This window comes from Populus nigra, chromosome 14 (genome assembly GCF_951802175.1).
Source record: "Populus nigra chromosome 14, ddPopNigr1.1, whole genome shotgun sequence".
Lineage (NCBI taxonomy): Eukaryota > Viridiplantae > Streptophyta > Magnoliopsida > Malpighiales > Salicaceae > Populus > Populus nigra.
The window spans coordinates 2,173,637-2,198,348 of record NC_084865.1 but is presented as its reverse complement, the minus strand read 5'-3'; the positions used below and the strand labels follow the sequence as shown (position 1 = coordinate 2,198,348).

At 34.2% G+C, this 24,712-nt stretch overlaps 3 protein-coding genes and 1 long non-coding RNA gene across 6 annotated transcripts; 1 reads left to right on the top strand and 3 right to left on the bottom strand.

Annotated features, from left to right (window-relative positions):
- Window positions 1-4,589: 4,589 nt before the first annotated feature.
- On the bottom strand, window positions 4,590-6,835 carry LOC133672299 (uncharacterized). The gene is made up of 3 exons (XR_009834828.1): window positions 6,695-6,835; window positions 5,486-6,557; window positions 4,590-5,100 (listed from the first exon to the last, which is right to left on the bottom strand). It is a non-coding gene; the product is annotated as an uncharacterized LOC133672299 (long non-coding RNA).
- LOC133672298 (root phototropism protein 3-like) lies at window positions 4,962-8,176 on the top strand. Its single transcript, XM_062092675.1, has 4 exons — window positions 4,962-5,092; window positions 5,315-5,384; window positions 5,517-6,815; window positions 7,413-8,176. Exons 1-4 carry the CDS (start codon window positions 4,980-4,982, stop codon window positions 7,959-7,961), a joined length of 2,031 nt encoding a protein of 676 aa, XP_061948659.1. The 5' UTR covers window positions 4,962-4,979; the 3' UTR covers window positions 7,962-8,176.
- A 5,886-nt stretch (window positions 8,177-14,062) lies between these two features.
- LOC133672885 (endo-1,3;1,4-beta-D-glucanase-like) lies at window positions 14,063-17,106 on the bottom strand. Of its 2 annotated transcripts, none has more exons than XM_062093442.1 (7): window positions 16,747-17,106; window positions 16,547-16,568; window positions 15,600-15,726; window positions 15,436-15,481; window positions 15,189-15,276; window positions 14,977-15,079; window positions 14,063-14,445 (listed from the first exon to the last, which is right to left on the bottom strand). In XM_062093442.1, the coding sequence occupies exons 1-7, from the start codon at window positions 16,892-16,894 to the stop codon at window positions 14,305-14,307; spliced, it is 675 nt and encodes a 224-aa protein (XP_061949426.1). In that variant the 5' UTR covers window positions 16,895-17,106; the 3' UTR covers window positions 14,063-14,304. The 2 variants fall into 2 exon arrangements, with proteins under 2 accessions (XP_061949426.1, XP_061949425.1); XM_062093441.1 differs by having other exon boundaries at window positions 15,391-15,481; window positions 16,747-17,100.
- Window positions 17,107-19,104: 1,998 nt separating this feature from the next.
- Window positions 19,105-23,139, bottom strand: LOC133673047 (transcription factor bHLH143-like). 2 transcript variants are annotated; one of them, XM_062093660.1, is made up of 4 exons: window positions 22,973-23,139; window positions 21,634-22,268; window positions 21,282-21,439; window positions 19,105-21,182 (listed from the first exon to the last, which is right to left on the bottom strand). In XM_062093660.1, exon 4 carries the CDS (start codon window positions 21,163-21,165, stop codon window positions 20,059-20,061), a length of 1,107 nt encoding a protein of 368 aa, XP_061949644.1. In that variant the 5' UTR covers window positions 21,166-21,182; window positions 21,282-21,439; window positions 21,634-22,268; window positions 22,973-23,139; the 3' UTR covers window positions 19,105-20,058. The 2 variants fall into 2 exon arrangements, with proteins under 2 accessions (XP_061949644.1, XP_061949645.1); XM_062093661.1 differs by lacking the exon at window positions 21,282-21,439 and having other exon boundaries at window positions 19,105-21,156.
- Between the last annotated feature and the right edge of the window lie 1,573 nt (window positions 23,140-24,712).

Genomic DNA, 24,712 nt, shown 5'->3' with positions numbered 1-24,712 from the left:
ACGTATTTCAAGGAGCCAAGATGAAGCTATCATGTCTTGCCAGACCCCAACAGCTAATGGGGACATGCATGTGGGGAAAATGGCATTGGATGTTAACGTGGCTCATTTCCCATCACCACCCTTCAAACACCTCGCTGTCCCTGAATTTCCACAAGATATATACAAAATAATTATGATATAAAAACGTCCAAAATCGCTCATTTTCCATCCATATCACTGCACAAGTCAATCACCAGTTGATAAGATCATTGAAGGTACATCTGAGTTTGGCTGATAACCAAGGTAGTTTACTGTTGAATGGATGGTAAAAAAAAGCTTGAGTTTAGAGCTTCTTGAATGATTAGTTGAAGTAGTGGGCCTTGATTGGAGATTATTAATCTCTTGGATTTGACATGTTTTTGAATGGAAAATGATTTACATGCCGGAGTTCTTTCACATGAACATGGCAGTAATTAACTGGTGAACCATGCATTTTAAAAATTATTAAACGATTAGTACTTAAACAAGATTAATATGATCCTAAAGTTGATTTTCCCTCCTTGATTATGATCTGCATAATATTCAGTAAGTGTTTGCTACATCGTAGCTTGCGATATCACCTCCAAAATGCATGGCTTCTTGTCCGACGAAGATGGAAGCATCCCCACATGGTCATCACCCAATTACTAGGGTTGGTGTCAACTTTTATAGTCGTACGTTGTACCCCCAGAATCTGACTTGCAACTGATTACAGGTCTGGATTTCGATCTATATATGTTGGATGATACATGCATGAGCTAGAAATATAGAAATCAGTTGTGTCTGCATGCCTGGAGTTTCCTCTCTTTTTGCTATTTTATGGTCTTAAACTTTCACAAGGGATACTTTTGAAATTTTAAATTTAAACGAGTTTTTTTCTTTTTTTGTAATATTTTTATTGGAGCAAAGAGAATTTTATTAAATCTTCGAATTTTTAAGTAAGTAATGTGGGAAACTACGATATTGAATTTCTTTCTTTATCTATGAAAATAAGAGGATATGGATGCTAATATATTACTGAGAAATCATGGAAATTCCTCAAAGAAAAATCCATATATGAGAATTAAGAAAAGGTTTTATTTGCTAGACAATAATATCTTCTCTTTCAAAATCAAGAAACATTTTAGCTGCCAGCAGATTGAGGGTAGGAAACAATATCCCAGGCTCTAAAGAGCTCCAGAGGGTCCCATCACCCTTATCTCTATCACTGTCAGGCAAGAGGTGGTTTCATATTACGACCGTTTGTTTTTTATTTCAAAAGTATTTTAAAAACATTTTAAATTTATTTTTTTATTTTAAATTTATTTTTTTTAGGCATTTTTAAAAAATTAAAAAAATATTATTTTAATATATTTTCAAACAAAAAAAAAACTTTTAAAACCAACCACTTACATTCTCATTCTCGTAAATACCTCTCATTCTCAATCTTCCTGTCGTTGAAATCCTTACAGAAAAGGAGCACAAATAATTATGTATAGAACTCTTTTTTCTATGCCCAAATTTAAAAATTATTGTTCTTGTTTCCACATTCACTTTTTTTCACAAAAGGTTAATCAATCAGAAGAATTTGGCTGAAGACTCTTGGACTCACTTTGAGCTTTTCATAACACAATGCATGTGTGACCAAAAAGTTATTCTTGAGATTAATTGGATGATCCAAAAACCCCACACCTTATAAATCCGAAGAAAAAGGTGCAAATTTATACCAAAATTTTTTTTCTCGTTTTTGGCAATTATTAGATTATTCAATGGGAATAACCCTATTCTCGTTCTTTGGGATTTTCTCTAATTTTTATATATTAAAATTAAGTATTTTTTAAATATAGTTATTAAACTTGTCTGACGTGATGGATCGACATGGTATTTTAAAGCCTAACCCATGTCATGTTTAATTTCAAATCATTATGGATATTGATCCGGTTAAACTCAAGTAACTTGATGAGTTCATCTACAACTCGATCAAATCAAGATGAGACTTGACTAGGTCTACTTTAATAAAAAAAAAATTAAAACTAAAATGTTGTTATTTTAGATAAAATAATTGATTATATTAACATAGTGATCAACAATTTAGGTCTAAAATAGATCATATCTTGTACCAACAACAACTGTGAGTTTAAGAATATTATTTATACTTAAAGTAGTGGGTTTGTAAGAAATTTATTTTATAATATCTTTTAAAATTCAAATATTAAATAATAACACAGGGAGAAAATCCAACTCCTCAGCATCCCACAAATCTTTTTAGGTGTTTTTTAAATTAAATAAATAATTTTAATTAAAAAATATTTTTCAAATAACAAAAACACAAAAAAAAAAGTTGGCATGGGTGTGTAATGGTCATGGAATGTTTGTCCCACCAGCTTATTGAGTAGTTACTATCTTCTTCCAAGAATTCATGTCAGATCTTCCATTGAAATTTCAATATCAATGCGGTTTACATGTTACTAATATATGTGGGATCCGCAAAGGAAAGTTTACAAGATGATGATGAAGGAGTCAACACCTGAAAGATGAGAAAATCTTAATTAATGATCAACATTATTATTCTGGAAAACAAATTAACATAATTACACATGCGATAACAACAATCTAAGGCCATATGTTCATCATCTTAATGATATGATTTTGCACTCCTGAAATACTTAATGCTCTCTCAAGTTTATTCATCATAATAATGCACTTATAAACATATACAAATTGTTGGCTTGATAGTATAGTTATAAAACGAGTCCGGGCAAGGAGCCGATCGAAAAAATCAATCCAAGTTTACTTAATTTTTTAAAATATAACATCAAAATCATGTTAATTTTATAAAAAAATAAACAATAAATTTTATCTTGGATTAATTGAGTCGCATATTAAGCTAAGTTTTTTAATTGAATTAGAAGGTCAATTCTTTACTCTTTTATTTTAGTAATTATGAATATTTGAGTCAGCTTACGTATATTTTAACTAATTTTTAAGATTCTAAAATTAATAATAAAATAAATATTTAGTGACCCGGTAATTCAGGGCATTCGAACAAGTAATATGAAGACTTTTACCCTCTCTTTTTTTCAACTTGTAGTAGTCCAAGAACTATATTTGCCGAGTTGCAAGTTCATCCGTAAGTCTAGCCCCTCTGGATTTATATCTAAGACTTGATAGTCAAGTCACAATTTATTTCTACTTTAATAACAAAAATTCAAGATTCAACTTGAGCCATAAAAGTAAAATCTTCAAAAAAAAAACAATAATTCTTACCCAAATAACCTGGAAAAGAGAGCTTGATTTCAGTACACACAAATTAACCATAAGAGAATCACTTAATTAGCTGTAAAACCAGGGGGGGGGGGAATAATAGATACACATTGTGCATATAAACAACACAAAAATTGGAAAAAGAGAAAAATAGATAATGGGAGGTAGGGTCAGGATGGAAGAGGCAAAAGGACATGGAGTCAAATCCCAGACAATAATCAATCAAATACACATCTCCAAATAGTAAAAAAGTCTCTGTATTTCTAGAGTGCTTCAGATGAGTGGGGAAGAAGGCCATCACCAGCCTTATAAAAAGGCCAAAAATACTTGTTACCAATCCAGCTAGCTAGCTAGTCAGTCTATGGATGGATGGGGGGGCATGCTTATCATTTCTTGCTGACACAAAAATTAAATAAATAAATAAAACACTCCTTTAACTGAAACTAATGGACCTACCAATGATGCCACAGCAAATTGAATTTTGATCTTGCTTCTGCATGCATTTGTACATGTTTCTAGACAATAAGATTTCTCTGAATTTACCACTAGTTTTGGTTCAAACCATGATTGTTCACTTTTGTTCCCAAAGATTTTTGTTATCATAGTTATAAAATCTGGTTCTGTGTTGCTGTGTTTCAGTTTTTAATTTGATTTTTTTATTAAAATAATATTATTTAATTTAAAAACTAAAATGTCATTATTTAAATAAAAAAATTTGATTCTTGCAAGTTAACTCGACTATCTCATGATTGAGGCAGGATCTATAGTCAAAGATGTTTTTCAAGTTTGGAAATGCATCAAAATATTTTTTTTATTTTTAACATCAGTATATTAAAATCAATGTATTTTTAAGACAAATACACATTTAAAACACAATGAAATAGAGTTGAAAACAACAAGCAGGCACAAGTTTGTTGTAAATGAGAAGTAGAAATTTAATCGAGGTATTTAGGAGATGTTTTAGAGTGTGTTATTATTGTTTTTTAAGTACTTTTTACTTGGAAATGTATAAAAATAATATTTTTTTAAAAAAATTATTTTTAACATTAACACATTAAAATGATTTAAAAATACTATAAATTATTAATTTGAAACAAAATAAATTAAATTTTTTTAAGAAATACTTTCAAAACTCAAAAATCAATATTCCTTTGCACGGTAATGGGAAGGAACCAAAATCATTAAAAGTGATGGTCCACTCCCATAAATATAATTCCTGTTACTTTTAACTTCCCATTCTCTCTTGTCCACATAAGAATGTTGTCTTGGAATGTGATCAATAGTAGCAAAAAAATGAATGAAAAGAGAAAACACAAAGGGAAAACAAATCACAAAAAAGCATGATATGAAAGATTAGAAACTGAATGTTTCAGTATTTTGTGCGCAGAGCTATGAAGAAAGAGAAGTGTCTTAAGAATTATGCAAGCTAGCTCAAAATGATCCAAAACCAGTGCGAAATTCCATGCCCATTACTTCACAGACTGTAATGTAAGAGAGTCTCTTGAAAATCCTCAAGAAGCCGACAGTTGAGAGATAATTCCAAGCACCCCCATGTGGGGTTCTTGTCCTTTTCTTTCTCATCAACCCTCTGTGTTGTTTTACTTGTTGTTTTGCCTGCTTTTGTTGCTTGTTTTCTCTGCTTCAACTCTGTTTTAGAAGGGCTCTTTTCCTGAGAAAAACCCTGCTCAGGCTTTCTTGGATTTTCTTGTTTCGACATCATGTGGGACTCTGAGAGTGAATCTGTTACTGGTAGAGATTATGGAAATGGAATCCTTTCCTCGAGCAAGCATGGTGTCAAGACTGATGGATTTGAGCAAAGAGACCACTCATGGTATGCATCTGAAAAATAAAAACTTTAGTAAAGTTTCATACTGTAAACTATGAGATTCTTCGACTTTCGGTTGGTTGCTTGTCTTTTTTTATGTCATGTCTATAGTATCATGACAAAGTTTGAGCATAGACGAGTTTGAAATGGTTCTTCTTCAGGCTAGTAGTTTAGCTTGTTTTGCACATGAACTTCTGAAATATTAGGTGGGATTTGATTGATATGCAGGTATGTCGCAACTGATATTCCAAGTGATTTTCTAGTTCAGGTTGGAGATGTAAATTTCCACTTGCATAAGGTACTTATTTTTCTCTTGTGATGCTCGAATTTCTCTCCTCTTAAGCTTCTGTATTTCAGAATTCAATAACAAGAAGATAGTTTAAGAATTGTGTTACTGACCCTTTTTTTGTTGTTTCTGTTCCTGTGAAAGTATCCGTTGCTTTCAAGGAGTGGAAAAATGAATAGACTAATATACGAATCGCGTGACCTGGACCTTAACAAGGTAGCATTGGATGATCTTCCGGGTGGACCGGAGGCGTTTGAGCTTGCAGCAAAATTCTGCTATGGAATTGCTGTTGATCTAACAGCAGCCAATATCTCTGGCCTCAGATGTGCTGCAGAGTACCTTGAAATGACAGAGGACTTGGAAGAAGGCAATCTTATTTTCAAAACCGAAGCATTTCTCAGTTACGTGGTGCTATCTTCATGGAGAGATTCTATATTGGTATTGAAAAGCAGTGAGAAGCTCTCACCATGGGCGGAGAACCTTCAGATTGTTCGAAGATGCAGCGAGTCCATTGCTTGGAAGGCTTGTGCCAATCCTAAAGGAATAAGGTGGGCATACAAAGGAAAACCCCCTAAAGTTTCTAGTCCAAAATGGAATGAGATGAAGGATTCAAGTCCTAGTAGAAACTCCCAAGTTCCTCCTGATTGGTGGTTTGAAGATGTTTCAATCCTTAGGATTGATCACTTTGTTAGAGTCATTACTGCAATCAAGGTAAAGGGTATGAGGTTTGAATTGATTGGAGCTGCAATAGTGCATTATGCAGGAAAATGGCTTCCAGGTTTGATTCAAAATGGGGGAGGTTTTATAGATGAAGCAAGCAATAGCAGCAACAGTAATAGTAATAGTAGTAGTGGAGGCATCAGTTGGAAAGGTGGACTCCATATGATTGTGGCAGGAACTAAAGATGACACCCCAACAGTTCAGGCCAAAGATCAACGGATGATCATCGAGAGCCTAATCAGCATAATCCCGCCACAGAAGGATAGTGTCTCTTGCAGCTTCCTTCTTCGCCTGCTGAGAATGGCAAACATGTTGAAAGTGGCACCTGCTCTGGTTACTGAATTGGAGAAGCGCGTCGGAATGCAGTTTGAACAGGCTACTTTGGCAGACCTTCTAGTACCTTCTTACAATAAAAATGAAACTTTGTTTGATGTGGATCTTGTTCAGAGACTTCTCGAGCATTTTCTGGTTCAAGAACAAACAGAAAGTTCAAGTCCAAGCAGACAAACATTTTCTGACAAAAATATGCACGATGGAACTCAAAGGAGTGCTAATACAAGTTCCAAAATGAGAGTAGCAAGGCTTGTTGACAGTTATCTTACAGAGGTGTCAAGAGATAGAAACCTTTCACTGACGAAGTTCCAGGTACTGGCAGAAGCTTTGCCTGAATCCGCAAGGACCTGCGACGATGGACTCTATAGAGCAATCGATTCTTATCTTAAGGTAATTCCTTTCCTTCTCCTTATTTGTATTTACAGAATTTATTTTTAGGACTCTATAAGTAAGAAGCCTCGTTCAAATTTGAGCTTTAGGTACTTGAAATAGAGAGTGCTGATTAGAGGTCTAGAAACAGGACCAAATTGTGCATGTGAACCTGTTGATAAGTAGGCATACCAGTGCATAGATGTAGACAAAGAGCATATGATAATTGGAAATAAATTATAAATTTGAAAAAGACATACCCTCAGGTCAAAGAGGAAGAAGACATACTATCACATATAATGGTCCCCCCTGTAAAACCATGACCACAGGCAGACATTTCTTTCCATCATAATCAGATATAGCTCATCAGGACAACGAAAGCAGTAACAATGTCAAAAATGAATTTATCAGCTTGAAGGAGTTGGCAGAAAGCTATTGCTAACTAAGAAACTGATGTGATAAGGAATTAGCAGAAATGTAAGCCTAGTTTCATGAAGAAAGCTTCAAAGGAAAGAAATTAAATTATAGTTCAAGTATTCTATACTTTAGCCATATGTTAAGCAATTTGAAAATGCAAATTTCTTTTTTTGAAATACTTTCTGGATCACTATTCAACAGGCTCATCCATCATTATCTGAGCATGAAAGGAAGCGCCTCTGTCGGGTGATGGACTGCCAAAAACTCTCAATTGATGCTTGCATGCATGCTGCTCAAAATGAAAGATTACCACTTAGAGTTGTAGTCCAGGTACTCTTTTCTGAGCAGGTGAAAATAAGCAATTCATTAGCAAACAATACCCTGAAAGAATCTAGTGAAGCTCAGTACCAGCCTATGATATCAAACAGAAAAACTCTACTTGAAGGGACACCACTGTCATTCCAAGAAGGATGGGCAACAGCTAAGAAGGACATTAACACTCTCAAGTTTGAACTCGAAACCGTGAAGGCTAAATACCTTGAGCTCCAGAATGACATGGAAAATTTGCAGAGAAAGTTTGATAAAATGACAAATAAGAAACAAACATCAGCATGGACCACAGGGTGGAAGAAACTTAGCAAATTTACCAAGATGACAAATTTGGAAAACAACGAAATCGGGTCTCAGGTTGCAGCTCCTGAAGAACAGACTAGAAAGACACCTGGAAGATGGAGAAATTCTATTTCCTAAGAGATGATGCTGTTCATTTTGATTCTGTGTTCCTGCTGCTCACTTTTTTCTTCTTTGTTTCGTTTTAAGTGCAGGATTTTCTTTCCTCTTCTTTCTCTTCAATTTTTAGAAATTACCTCAAAAAATCTAGCATAAGTACAATTTATTACCAAAATCTGCTTTTGTATCCTCTCTGAGTTTGTTAATTCTCCATTCAAGAGCACTTGGTTTTCAAAGGAAGCGTCTAATTGTGATTCACTGGATGAACAACATAATGCCAGTACATTTACATACTTCCCCCAAGCTCTCAATAGATTAACTTGGTAAAAACCCCAGATAAAAGTAAAGAAGATCAAAGGTTAAACAGTTGAGAAGAAATATCCTGTGAGACAATAATGCAGACTATGGTTCGGCAGGGTATCAAGTTAACCTGCCAGATTGGACCGAATTTTATAACTGCGATAGCGAGCATCTTTGTCAACAAAAGGTGAACAACCATGAATTTGTTGCAAGTTCCAGTCAATTTAGATTATTTTTTTGGTAGGTTTTTTTTTATGTTATTTTGATTTGTTTATGGAAGGATTAAAAAAAAGATTAGGGTTTATAAAGATTTGAAGTTTATGTTGTTAAGATTGATTTATGATTATTATGAGTTTAAGGTTAAGTGATTGATTTTGGCTGTGTTGTTAAAAATAAAAATTTGTGAATTAATTTGTTATGGATTAAGAAATTTATTTTAACTTTACTGAAAAATCTGAACAGAGTGGTCTTGAGGTTAAAAATGATAAAATTTTATTTTAGTCATTGATTTATGAAAATTTAACCCTGAAATGTATTTTGGAATTCTTGGCAATATTCTTATGAGGTTAAGGATGATAAATCTCAGTTTGATATTTGATTTGAGTAATTTTCAGTTTAATCCCTCTATTTTTTGGAGATTTACAGTCTAGTCCTTAAACTTTGGGAAATCATAATTTGGTCCCTTGAATGTAAATTGAGATTCTAGATGGAATTCAAGATGGATTATGGGTGAAATTTCAATATGGTTATGTATTTTTAACATTTACAGTTTGGTAATCTAATTATAGTAAAATTATGTTTTGGTCCTTGATTTCTAAAAATTAGCATCTTAGTCCCTAAACTTAAGAGACTAAACCTAGTTTTCTCTTACGCATTGGAGTCTTTTATTTATGTTCTTTTTTAGTATATTATGTATATTTGTTGTAGATACTTCTAACAATCTTCAATAGGATTTTTGGGTCTTTTATCTGATATTCCTTTTATTTCTATATTTTTCAAGTAAGTGAGATAATTTTTAATATGCATGTAATATAAATAAATATGTGTATTGATTATATGATGAGTACAACTAGTTAATTTCTTGAATATTTATATTTGTTGCTTTATTTTCTAAGTACTCATCTATTCTTGGATTTGCACTCGTATTTTATTAAATTAAATTCTATTTGATATGATATACATTGCTTTGATAATGATGTGAATATATATTATATCTTAATATAAGACTTGTTAGTAACTTTATGCTAATGGAGAGTAGTTGATCTATGTGCATGTGGTGTTTTGTATACCTAACTAATGAGAGAGTTATCAGTTTATGACGATTGATCCTCCCACAATGATTATCTTTGAGTGTCATCTGATCTCTGACATATATTCTATTATTTTATGACAATATGCTTAATGTGTGTGTATATCAAAATAAATCGACTTGCAAACTATTAATATCTAAAATGTTTATTAAATATTATTCTCTCACTGAATTGGTTGAACTCACCTTTTATTTTTAATATTATTTCAGGATTTTAGTTTCTGTTAACAGGTAGATTTTGTTAAGTGCTCTTGTTTCTTAGTTTTGGTCGGTATGCCTTACTTGTTTCGCAAAGCTTTCCTTTTAAGTTTTGATTCGATGTCATAGATACTCCACTATTAAATTGTTTTAGTTAAAGTTTTGATTTTGACAGTGTAATGAGTATTATAAATTATTTTAAAGTGATATTTGATTTTATTGGTTTTATGTAATATAATATTTTGAAATTTATGAACTACTGTACTAATTCTAAACAGTTTTGTTTATAATATATATGTTTTGAGGTTTAGTATAAATAGAATGTCTTTATAGCACCGTTCTTGTGTTGGCGGTCATAGACTTAGAATTCGGATCATGACACAAGCAGTATCGGTTTTTTATGCATCATGGATGTGGCTGTTAAAATCAGGCATTTCACTAACAGAGTACAAGATTTTCAAACTGTTTTATCCAAGATGAATGATGATACTAAAATTTGTGCCTGAAAACATGATTTAATATGCTAACCACCACACATGGCCCATCTGATGTACTGGACTGACATCTGCCAGAGATCTATGAATGTACTTGGAGGGAAAATTTATAGCATTCATAAAAAGGGCTTCTTGAAAGGATCCTCTATTGGAAGGAGTTGCTCCAAGGTTCCTATCAAGTGACTAGAATGGCCACTGAAAGGACATAGACTTAGCCCACACTGATGTAGTTTCCAGGATTCTGTGGTTCAACTGCAAAGGATTTGAGCTTCTGATTGTCAGTAATGTTTACGTATAGTGTTTGATTGAAAGGACCTATGTTTCCGCATGAAATCCAGAAGTATGAAAGAGGCAATGAGTGATAATAAAAGAGTTCACAATTGTGATTCTATGGGACCACAGCTTCAAGCTGATACAGATTATACTGGAAAAAGTAAGAAACAAACACAAAGAAGCAATCCATGCTTTCAATCATATCTCGTTTTACATGAAAAAACTGTTACTGATGTAATATGTCGAGGCAAGAGACTCAAAATGACAGAATTCATGTACCAGACAAACGTAAACACCGACGATTATTCGCTAGGCACTCACCTAACAGGTTTGAACAGTACTATTGACGTTGATATACTTAATGCACTACCACATTTAGAGGCAAATAATGGCAGGCATCGCTGAGATATGGTTCTGAAGAACTGCCTTCAACTTCCAAGTCAGAACTCATGTTTATGGGCGGAAAGCAGTAGGTCCCATGGTACCTAAATCATGTAGGATTAGGGATAGTGACAAGAGTAATAATGGTGTTGCATTATTTTCAATCCTGGAGAAAATACGTTGCTGATCTTGGATAAAATAGGCACTAATTGAAGATTATGTTCCACTGTCATTGGTTCGACTATTATGACAAAATCCTCATACAAACCTAGGTGATATTGAAACTATGTAGATGCAGAGTGACAATTTTAGAGATGAAGAGTGCCTAATCAAGTAGCAAATTGACTGGAAGAATATAATGGGACTTCTAATCACTGTTCAGGAAACTCATTATCATTAATTAAAATAAATTTGAATTCAGCACAAGCACAAGCTCTGCACAATTTGTAAGACAAAAATCTTTTCAGCAATCTAGAGTGCACTACTTCTGTCCTTAATTCAGATGCCAGCATTTACATTCAGAAGAAGCTGAAGGCAGTGGTATTTTGAAAGTAGCTTCAAAAACATAGCCGGGAGACAAAATTAGGTGCCAATGTAGCCATTTACAGAAGCAATTCCTTTTAAGTGGCACCAATAACTAGCAGAGTGACAACATCACCAGCATGGAATTGTTCCCACAGAATCTTTGTTCAACAATGGTGTAAACAGAAGGATTAGAGAATATGTGCTGCAAGAGAATTCAATGTCATACCAAAGCACTAGGCCAGTTATAGTCAAAGAGTAGAGTAAATGTTATAGGTAAAATACCAAAAGCGGTGAAGATTCAATGAAAGGATGCAAAAATCAAACCTGGCCCAGATAGTGGAGTTGACTAGCAAGGTATTTGGACCTGTTTGTCAGAAAGAATAATTCAACATTTTTGACAGAGAACTATCTCAAACTCACAGCAGGAATGCCTCAAATCTTCCACAAGGTATTGACCTGGGACGATCAAGACACTTAATCTTCTAAAACGCAAAAAAAATCAATGAACATTGAGTAAGTTGTTAGAAATATTCACTCGTTACATTATGAGAATATCCTTGTAAGTCCATGGGAAGAAATCCTCTTTGAAAGTTAATTTCAGGACCAATAACACTATGACTACTATCCTGACAACAAATTTCATAAGCTAATATTCTTCTCAGATCATCATTCCACAAGCACAGTAATTAACCAAAATGCAATTCTTGGACAAATGGGAATTTAGCCGGTTTTTCTTCTATACATGTTAAAAAACATCTCAATTCAAAAACTTAAATGGTTAGGTGAGGCACATGAAAAAACAAAAAACAAAATGAAATTCCTCGAATATTAATGCATTTCACCTGATATTTTCTTCAAGAATTTACCCAAAAATAACTCCAGTTCCTAGCTTCTGATTCTATACAGGCCACGCTGGTCTTTTGATCATTGTTTGCTATGCCCTATAGCTTATGAAGTAACCAACCCAATTTAATATTGTAACAATCCGAAGTTCAAATGCCATAGTTTCCAAATATCTGCAAAGGTTTATTTGTTTGGGTACAAGGGAGAGTCTCGAGTCGGAGTCCTCTCAAGGAATAGGGATATGGATACAGATTGAGCTAGAAGCTCATGGACGCTTATAAAAATTACATCTAGCAACCTAGCACTTAATCAGATATTGCAAGACTGGCCATCACCACTTAATTCATCTAACTTAACTAGTCAATAACACGAGTACAAAGCCATCAGAATGTACTTATATAAGCAATTATTCATGTCTTTGAACATATATAATTCGTTTAAATCATTTCAATGAATGTAGTCAGTTTCAGACTGCATTGTGTTGTCATCAAAGTGTAGCAGACTTGACTGAATTTCTCTGAAACTACTCCTCATGCAAGCGAATGTCAACATGAGAGTTGAAACTCAAAAGTGGGGCACCTCTGAGTGCTCATCAAGGAGACAAGACTTGGTGCCTTCACTGTATCCATACATGAAGCACTTGCATGATCTACTGTTCCTTAATTCTTATCCACTCTAAAGAGAAAGGGGCCATAGGGCACCATTGTCTTGCAATGATGCAGCATTAGAGCATATAATCTTTGACAAAACTTTTGCTACACCTATATAAAAACAAGAAATTATTACATGAGACCAAATATAACCTCTACATAACAAAGGCTATAAAAAATAAAAAATATTCTTGAAGCTTTTAAACTTTGATTCAAGTGATAATTATGCCAATTAGCTACAAAAATAGGTGACAATTAGCTACATAGAGTCTGATGGGATTCGAGTCACGATTTCTTGTCATTAAAGAGAGAAAGGATTTAAAATGGAATTTAGAAGCTTATGAAGATCACTGACAAGTATAAATAAGTATACAATTAATTAAAAACAGGGAATTAGAAACAAAATTGGAGATTATATAGGAGAGAAGAAACATGTTGAAATAAGAGTCAAGCCTGGTCTATTAAACTGGATGTAGCAATTTGTCTGGACTTGATAGGCGTGTGTTATGAGAGTGGAAACACCAAGAAGAGTGGCATTAGCAATGGGAGTGAAAAGATTAATAAACCTGAACTATGTTAAGGATTCAAGTGTTAAGGGTTTGTTTGGCTTTGTTGCTCACGCCACCCAATTGTTGTGAGTTAAACAAGATATTACTGTCACCTATTTTTGTACCCTAATTTCAATATCCCATTCACCTCTCTTAGAGTGTTCAGTTTTGTACTAGAAATTCCCAAATAAAAAAAAAAAGTTTTAATTATTGGGACGCCCCATGAAAATATTGATGGCCATACTTTTTAGTCAAATGGGCAATTTTATTTATTTAGCTTCAAAAGTACTAGTGATTGTTCCTGAGTGTTTGGAAGTAAAGTAATTGTTTTTAAGTATATTTTATTTAAAAAATTATTAAATTGATTATTTGTTAATAATTTTTTATGTGTTTATGTTAAAAATTTAAAATTATTCTAATATTTTTTAAAATAAAAAACAATCTATACCACAATACTAAACTTAATTAATATAAAAAAACCTCAACCAAAAACTAGAAGATTTGGTTTGGGATTAGATTCTGAACCGTATATCTATCCATCTCTTGGCAGTGTTATTGGCACTCTCCTAAAGAGATATCAATGCCTTCGCATTCTTGCAAATGAACGGTACAAAAATTATTATATTTATCATGGTAATGATATTTGTTGAGTTTCATACGTGAGCAAGGAATACACGAGATGCCCCCAAAATTCATTATTTTAGGCTTTTAAGTTATGTCTAATCTTGTGAGTAAGTCCTCACACATACAGGCTAGGTAGAGGCCTAAGCGACCTCGACCAATACAAATCTCCCCAACAATAGTACTGACAAATCTTGTCTGCACCATTAATTGTTGGTTCTTTCACTTGACAAACTTGGTAAACCAGTGTAACATGTCGCGGTGAGCTTCTTCAGCACTCTTAACAGCCGGTTCATCCTCGACATTGTAACGAACTGTCCATCCATGACTGACACCAGGGAATATTTTCAAAAGGCTAGCAAGCTGCAAAACATAGGAATCAAACATAAGCATGCAATTTAGAGCATCAATAGTAAGGGAAATAGAAGAATCATCGTTAGCTTTCGGGTCAAAACATGTCATTTCAACATGGCATGGAATGATCAAAGACACAAGTCCCTTTCCTTCTACCCAAAATGTTAGATCATGCTAGTTAGCATAGTTATAAGAAACCAGTGACCTGGTCTAAGATTTAGATTTGAGTCATGATTTGGGTGGATTATCTCATAGATTGGCTAGTTGACTCGAGTTTATTGAATTTTTATTTTATTTTATTTTTGTTTAAAATGATATCGTTTTGGATAAAAGAAATTTAAAAAAAAATGTTAGTTGAAACCCGATTCGACACTAAACTCTGAGAAGTCACTGGTCCACCTGTAAAACTAGGCAAGATTTGATAATTAACTATGTTAATTATTACAAGTGATGAGGTGAAAAATGTTTCATAATATTATCTCCTTAAACCACATAACCTCTATCAGATAATCGCCAATCTTTAGGTTGAGGGCTCATTACCTGAGACTTTGCGGATAAAATTTCTCCAAATTCCTTCAATTGTTCTGGCGGAGAATAATGGTCAATTTCAGCTCCAAGAACAGCAATTGGAATCTTTACCTCTGAAACAATATAATATATTTGTCATCAATTGTAATGCATAAATATCTGTTATTTCCTATTTATCCTAAATCATTTCATAATCACAAAGAAACGAGGGAAGAACCTTTCCTCTAATTTCATCAATGGTAAGTGGACCAGGATGCAATATAACTGCAGCTTGAATATCATTAGAACTGGCTAATTTCACTGCCACGTTCCCTGAAACAAATATGAATAATCAAATACTACAAGCCAAGTTGATCCTTCCAGTCCACTAGATAAGAGCTTGTTCTAGTTTGAGCAAGGTCTTAGCTACGAGGGAGAATGACTCACCTCCCCAGCAAAAACCTGCCGCGCCAATGGAATTCACACCCTTACTTTTTAGAGTGGCAATTACCAGTTTTGCATCTTCATGTCCTTTGTCCTATAAGAGATTAACTGAGATTAAACTCGAAACTAGCTCATTAAAACACATGCATGAAGGCTTTCATCTGGTCCAAGTCATGTGTTTCGGTATTTATGAAATTACTCTAGATACTCACCGTGTTATGGAGTTTTTTCCATGCCTCTATATCAAAGCCAGGCCTGCTTAGATCAACCGGATCACCATAAAAAAAATCAGGAACTACTACGAAGAATCCAGCAGCTGCAACTTTGTCTGCAAGCTTCCTTCACATCAAGAACAATGAAACTACATAATTATTTTGATGAGATAAGTGATATCAGGGCAAGTATTCTTGTTGTGATGCCCCAAGTGCAACAGGGAGATATTTTGGACAGTGAAGACAAATAAGCTCAACTCAGTATTATACTCGTAGAATATATAGAGGCTGTTCAGTTGCGCACCTGTTCCTTGCCCCAGTCTTGGGGTAGGACACTTGAGCAAGAACATAAGCATTGCAAAGCCAGATTTATTTCCTTCTATAATAGGTATACTTTGTGGAGGTTGAACATGAATTTTACTGTTAAAAGTTAAAACTCAGAATTGGTTTTGTCCTTTGATCAATAACATGAAATGTTTTATCTGGATGGGCTATTTTTCCAATCAATAGATGATATCAATATGATAGTTATTGAACTCTGCTCTAAAATAACATTGTTACAGCATTGCAGCTTTGAAAAAAAACTTAAAAAAGTCAAATCATGTTCTGTCTCACTCAATTCAACTGATTTGCGGGTTAAATCATTAGGTCAATTAGATTTAATTAGATGAACTATCAACTTAATTCAATATAAAATTTACTTCATATGATTAGATGTTAAGACCTCTTGAGCCAAATCAGGTTTTATAACAATTATTTAAATAATATGATTAGAAAATAAAGGTGAGCGCTAATTGATTTTCCCTAGCCTCATTTTATTTTCCCTTCTGAATTGAATCTTAAAAATGGTCTGTTAAATAACAAAGTCAAGAGCCAATGAATTGAGATTAAAAAACTGGCCATGGAAACACCAAACTTCATTCTAGCAAATGAGAGAATTATGTTACCTCAAATTCGGAGCTTCATAACCTGGAAAAATACGTTTAAAGATGAGATAACAGGCCAATCAGTATAGTAATTTTCTAAATAAACACTCTTTCACAGAGAATAGAAAGCCCGTCTCAAAATCAAACCTACGAAAGTGGAAATCAAGAAATAGAAGGGGGGGGGGGTGTGGGGCGCGGGGGCGGGCTTGGTGGGCTCTTACCAAAAGCATCGGCAATGAGAAGGATGGCTAGCTTGGAATCTGAAGCACCAGTAACATAGGTTTTAAGGCCACCAAGCTCTTGGACTGTCCCTGCTCCATAATCTGGAGTCAGTTTCGGTGGGTTCTCAAAACACTGAGGACTTGACATCTATCAACTGCTATACTAGCAGACTTCACGCTTGGAGATGGGGGAGACAAGGAGAATCAAGATGTTTTTACAAAAAGATAGTAGAAAGTTAAATCATGTAACATCATTACGCACGTCAAAGAGGGCTGCTCGACAGATACCATTGCTCCTGTCACCTCTTATCGACATTGCTTTCGTCAAAGAGGGCTGCTAGACATATACCATTACTAAAGAAAAAGAAATTGCATATTGAATATAATATTTTAATTGCCTTAAATTGAAAAATAAGAAATTTTGAAACTAGATTAATGGAGCTGAAGAGAGGTTTCCCCAAGTTTAATCACTAAATGAGTTATCTAAACAAAATTAGTATGCATAACTTCAAGTTAAGGTAACAAACACTTTCTCCTAATTTAGTAATTTAGAGGGTGTTTGATGTAATTTTTACTTTTATTTTATGTATTTTTTAAAAGTATTTTTGGATTGAAAAAATATTAAATTAATATTTTTTTTTAGTATTTTTTATGATATTGATATATTTATGTTAAAAAATTTTAAAAAAATCTGAAAACACTCATTTTAATATATTTTTAAAATTAAGTTTGTTTTAAAAAACACACTCCATCAGCATCATTCATAGTATCTAACATCCTTTAGATTGCCGGCCGAACTCACCCCAAAGACAACAAAAACTGAATGTCCTTGACTACGTCCATTAATCTCTCACGCACAAGCTTTCTTCCCTTCGATACTGATCTGTCTTAATTAGTTGTCAGAACCACGTACTGCAAACAACAGAGAGCATGCGCTATACGTAGTAGCTATAGACAAGGGACCAAATCCTACGTAGAGGACTCTCTAGTCTCTACATCTATGTTATGTATTATTTGATGTAGGAAGTACTTGCAAGCTCGATGGGTTGTTTGGATAATTGACAAAAAATTCTACTAACATGTATCTGGACTTTTAAAGTGTTTGCAGCCACTGGACTTTTGCAAGAAAAGATGGGAGATGCATGTGGACGGATGCCACAGTTTTTGGACTTGTACACCTGTGCCTACAAGCCCTATCTAGACTAGAGTGCTGTCACCACTTCTTTTTCTTACAAGAGAAGGGTACCTCCAGCTTAGATTTGTTTCTGATCAGGATTATTCATGGTTGTTAATTTGATCACTTGTAAAATTAGTTGAGGTATGTGATTGTTGTTGTTGAGACACCCATGTTAATTAAAAAAAAAAACAGAAAAGATAATGCTGTTCTTCTTCTAGCTTAAAGTAATGCAGCACTCAATATGAACCAATTATGCGCAGGTGTTACGAGGCTGGATAGATAAACACTCCCATGAAGATATATATGTTTAGTGACGAGGACAATCCCTGTAAGAGATTTTGATCTTGAGGAGACCCTACCTTGCTAACACCATCTGAGGTAGGTTAGGCAAAGTTTGGGTTGGCGAAGTGAAGGGTAGCCAAGACTTTCACGTGTCTTACACATCTTGATCCATGATGTTTTTTTAACTTATATATAATTTAGCCAGTTAATTCTATTTCAAGCAACTGGGAATCGTTCACACGCTACATAAAGGAAGGGAAAAACAAAAAAAAACCCTTACCTCCTAATCCAAGACCCAACGATCCTCTAACCTATAAAAATCCGTATGGTTCATGATCATCCAAGTCACCTCATCCCTACAAATCCTCGTCCAAAATGAAGGAAAGGAGAAGTTATGGCATTCAAAAAAAGGAAATCATTCATCTTGGTACTCCTCTATAATTGAAGGAATAAAGACATGGCAACAGGGGAAAAAAAAAGGATCACGGGACGAGAGGTTCAATAGGGTTATAAAATGGCATATGATGTGATGACACTGCTCCTAACGATTTATCATTCTTGTACTACTGATTATTCACCATCCATGCCAGGGTAAATCTTACTTTTAATCAAGAATCTTTCTTTTATGTACCATGGGTAATTATAGAAAGTAAAAATGTCTTAAAAGGAAAAGCAATGAAAAGTCCGAATTCTTATTTCATTCTTTGCAAGAAAATGGTGAAGTGGTGAACCAGCTTTTATCTTTTACCATGGCGTCAAAACACACATTTTTCTGACACCGTAAGTGCATATTATTACAGTGGCAGAACACAAGCAAAGACATTATCCATGAAATCAGCTTCAAGATCCACTTGTCCCTACACCACTCATCTGCCACAACTCAAAAGATGACATCCATCTCCACAGCAAGAGAATCTTATTCACTTCATCCATTACAGACACACATAAAACATCGATGCATAGGACAACAGGACGGACAACAAAAGAACAGCAAAGATAGACAGACATACTCAAACTCAAGCACTCCACTACTACTACTACCATCAATCACATGGTTCTACACTCCAAGTGTCAATGCATACAAATCTGACAAACCCACGGTAGGGCATTAAAGGACTTCACACTACATAACTATGGTCACATGTCCCAATACTGTGCAAGACCATGGGCAAGCCAGGATGGAATGAGTGAAAACAAACAAGACTTTATTATGAACATTTGATCAAAGAGTGGACCCCAACAATTGATGATTAACCACTGAGCTTCTCCACAGTAGTATCCCACACCAGAAGTTTTCTTTGTACTGCTACTTTTTAATGAGAGTTTAATACCAGAATGATTTGTGTGAGTTTAAAGAGACCAAGACAAAAGCATGAAATCAAAGAAAAGGGAAGGGTGGATAGTGGGACCCGAATTACCTAACGCGCATGCACTAAATCCATGGGGGTTCTCAACACTTGAAGAAAAGGAAGTCCTCATTTACAGCACAGCCCACCTCTACAATCAACCCACGCGTTCAAATCCTTTGAGACTTTTGTTAACCTTTAATCCACAATAAAGCTAAAAGATAATCATTTCTGGTCAACAAACAAAACCCATTTTTTCTTCACCTTCTGCAAGCAAAACAGCCATATCATCCCACTATTTCTCTCCTTTTATTGGCCCATTATATACAAGCCCTTGAGGGGAAAAAAGGTTGGAAAAAGAGCCCCCACATGAGAAAAAAAGCTAATATAGTGATTTCAAACTCATCAATCATTCAAACCAAGAATTCTTGAGTAGCTACCTTTCGTTCATTCTTCCTTCCTTCCACTTTTTAGCGAACATGCTACCATGGAATGAGGAAATGAGACTTAATGATAGTTCACTCCAAGCGTTTTGGCTTTGAGCTTCAGAGACTTCAAGTAATTTATAGCTTCATCAAGGACCAACAACGGTTCCTTATTCTTTGCACCAGGGATTATGCTCTCCAGAATTTTCAAGGTTGCATGAATCTTATCCTTTCTAAATTGCTTGCTGCCCAAAATGGAAACCATTCCCTCTTTTTGGGTTTGGCCTATAGCATAGCTTGATCCCATATCACTGTCATATCCATTGTCATATCCAAGAAATCTTTCCACTTTCACTGAACTAGCAGTGTCTACTGGAGATGATTTTTTGTACCCGCCATCGATCAATTTCTGCCTTTTGTTTGGACCATCAGAACTAGTAACTTCCTCTGTTATTTCCTCTACTTGCTCTTGCGTCCCGTGACTTTTAATCAGAATGGGAAAGTGACCAGTGCTCCTTACTTCATCATCGTCACTATCGTCATCGTCACTTGCACCATCATCTTCATCATAATCATCGCCATCCGAGTCTAGCAACGCATTGATTTCTTCAGTGTCCTCGTGCATCTCAGTTTCTTCACCACTAAAGTGATTCTCGTCTGATACTTCGTGTAACTTCAGCTTCATCTGGTCCATTTTTGCTGCATATTCTTTGTAGTTAAAATAACCAGGAATCGGCTTTGCATCAGCTGTAGTTGGTTTTGGGACAGTAAGTCCAAAGGAACTATACATCAACCTTTTTTCATTCCCAGACTGATCGAAAATGAAGAACCTTCTCTGGCATCCAACAATTGGATTTGGCACACCTCCCCTACCAAGCCCATAAGAAAACACAGACAAGTTTTCTTTGACATATGGGTTTGTACCAGGAAGAAAATTCTGGAAGTGAGGGGGTAAACACGGAGGCAACCCATAGGTTTCATTGCCTTGTTGTGTCTCAAAATTTGGAATGCTTGGAACTGCTAACCCTGGCATTGACATATTTGCAGACGTCATGCAAGTGCCAGGGTTCATACATGCTGGCAAACATTGTAGTGGCGCAGGATCCAAAGATGTGGTCATGCGATTGAAATTTGGTGATTGCCAAGTAGAAAGTGGTGGAAACAGCGAAGAACCTTCAGCCTTAACCATCCAACCAAAATAATTACCTGTAGATGAAAATAAAAGAGAGAAAATAAATTAGTGTCTAGAAAAGAACCTGTTATCATTTTAGATTCAGACCCAGTGGTAAGATATCGCAAACATACCAAGAGTTGTGCTTTGATTTGCAATGCGGAATTAATTGCTGCTTCTTTTAGGAACAAGAAAAGGAAAAGGAAAAACTACAAACTCCAGCTTGATACTATAACAGAAACGTGGAATCAATCTACGTGACAGGTTTAAGCAAATGACGGAAGTATTCAGCCTGCAAAAAAGTACCAGAAACAAGGAATGAATTAGTATCGCCACCAAACAAGGAGCAAAAAGAAAGCCATGGACTATAAGAGCAAAAATATACAATTCAATTCTTTGACAAAAATACTTTCTTATGAACTGCTAATTAGTTGCATCGCGCAAACAGTCAAATAATAAAGGAAGCTTTAAATGTTTTATACTAACCTGACAATCCTGCAATGGTTGATAGCATGCAATAACTCTAACTATAATTGTTAGTTTTCCAGCACTTCCATTCTCGTGTTTCAATGCCCGAAATCTTGTTTGACTAGCTGCTTGGCACACCATAACTTCTTTTGAACGCTTAAAACTCAAAACTATCCAGATGTAGGTTACAACACGGAGCAGTTGCCTAATAATCGAAAGCAGGGCAAGGAAAAGCTCGGTACAAAGATCAAAGATGGGCTGGACTTAGAATAGCAGAAAAAAAGAGGAAGAAACGCCGTAGAAACAGAAAAATTGAATTGGAAAAACAGAATGAAGATCGAACAAAAAGAGAAACTAAGGAAAGTTATATTGTTTTCTTGTTATCTTTTCAGCTAATCCTATAAAAATCACAATAAAAGATGAAAAAGTGATTAGATCCCATTAACAATTTTGTAAGGAACAAGAAGCCCAGAGTCTCAAAGATTGAAGTTCACTGGAAAGGTGATTTACAGAATAACCCTGCAATACAAATTCAAACGCATAACTTTGCGGATCACGTCAACTGGTGGACTCAACCAAGGCATATTGTTTCCCTTCGGTGCACTAATGAATTATTCACAGATATCTACTCTAAGTATATATGCCCAGATTTCCTGCAAAGGGTAGCATAAAAAACAAGAAACATGAGCTAAATGGTACAAAATGCAATCAGATAGAAATGCAATAAGATGGTGAGCAACAAGAAGTAAAAATGTGGAACAAACTCATAAATAACCTCTACAAGCTTAAACCTTGGCTATCAAATTTGACAAGATGATTTTTGTTTACGAACACAAAACTACAACTAAATTGCACTCCATAACTGAGCTTCATAAACTTCCCTCGACATCAACAAGAAACACAATAATTTTCATCATACTCTGCTTTCTTGTTCTGCCATTTTCTACCAACTGAAAGTATGGTAAAGATAACTATAACCAAAATAAGCTGAGCTGAACTTTCAGCATTTCTATCACATGAAAATTATCGAAGATACCAAAAAAAAAAACAAAATCAAAGAAATTAGCATCTCTATCTATATTGATTATTCTCATCAAGCAAGAAGGGCAATCCAAATTCTCTCCTGAATCCATCAAACCCCATGTACTGAAATTTGGAAACTTTAAGCTTAAAACAAACCAAAGCACACTTTCACAATTACCAAACAGTAAAACGAAAACCCATCAAGCAAAAAGAAGATAAAACCAAAAAAACAACTCAAACCAGAGACAAATTCAACAAACATCAAGCAAAAACAGGAAGGCTCAAAACAAGAAAAAAGAACCCATAAAGATAAAACTAAAATTCAATCACTTACAGTGAAAAAAATAATAATAATATCTTTCGTTGCTCAGATCCAAATACACAAAAGTTGACTCAAAAGGAAATCTTAAAAACACTGAAATATTACAAGGAGGGAGGGGAGGGGGGGAGGAAGGAACAGTTAAAAGTAGAAGTACAAGAAAGTTGTGACTGAAGAAGTGAGCGTGTCAAGAGATGCTAAGATTTTAAAGAGTTTTCATGACCATATTGCCCTTTTACTGTTATAGAATAGTAGTTGACCTTTGTCTATGGTTAAGCTAACCTAACATTAGTTATTTGTTTACCGTTGATTGAGTAAAGCCTCTCTCTCTCTCTCTCTTCTTTAGACTTTTTTTTTTTTTTAGAAAAACATTTTTTACAAAATGGTTTTTATGGTATGAAATAGGTTGGGGTATAACTTATAAGAGGGATTTAACAAAAAAAGAAATATTTTCCTTACAAAATGATTTTATGGTATGAAAGCACTATGTATTTTTGGTATTTTGAATACATTTTAAAAGTGTATCTTGGATGAAAAAATATTAAATTGATTCTTTTATTGTTTTTTGATAATTTAATAAGCCGATGGGAAAAAAAATATTTAAAATATTATTTTAATATATTTTCAAATAAAAAATATTTTAAAAAAGTAATATATATTATAATATTAAATATACATGAAACTAGTTAGCTAAGCTTGTAAAAGGGGTTTATAAAATCTTATTTTTTCTTATTCATCATCATCCTGAATTCAGAATTTAAAGGGATCTATTTTCTTAATACATCATATTATTAGCCTAGAAAATATATTTTTAGGTCGTTTATAAAAAAATAAATAATATGATGCTCTTACCAGCTAATATAATAATAAAAATAAATAAAAATAGTAATAATAATTAATGTGAATAGGCAAGTAAACAAGATCTAATTGATTTTTAATTTTGGTTGAGGTCCTACCATACTACAACAACAATCATGTTAAACATGAGCTTTATAGATTGTGACAAGAACTAGGAGAACGAACTGAAGCCATGAGAAGGCAATGGCAACCCAAGCTAAGAGCCCTATACCCAAATTATATTGTGGCAAAGACCAAACCATCCCTGAGCCTCAAAGATGAACAGGCGCAGAGTCAAATCGAGCACGTTCCCAATTCAGAGAACCTTGGTTCACATTCACAGTATACGACCAGAGGTAGTCATTTTTTATTCGATTTATTTTTTATTTGTAAAAACAATTCAATTAAATTAAATTATATAAAAATATAAAATAAAATGAAACCAAAACAAAACTGGTTTCAATTAACCGGTTTTGATTTGGTTTAGTTATTTAAAATTAAAAATTAAAACTTAACCAATCAATTATGGTTCGGTTCGATTTGGTTATTTTATATTAAAAACTGGAAATTATTTTATTTTTTGGGTTTTTTTGGACTTTCTAACGAGTTCTTTTCGGTTCGGTTTTTTTCAATTCGATTTAGTTTGATTTATTTCTTAACTAAACTGGTTCGGTTCGGTTTTTTTATTTCAAGCTTATGAAACCTAACCTAACCAAATTTTAAAAAAATATTCTAATTATTTTTTTTTATAATTCAATTCTTTCAGTTATTTTTTTATTTTTTTAATTTAATTGGTTTCTCAATTTTTTTAATCATTCCTACCCCTATTTCACAGTACTGGAACAATTCTAGGCAACCCAAGCTAGAGCCCCAAACCCAAACCATATTGTTGCAAAGACCAAACCACCCCTGAGCCTA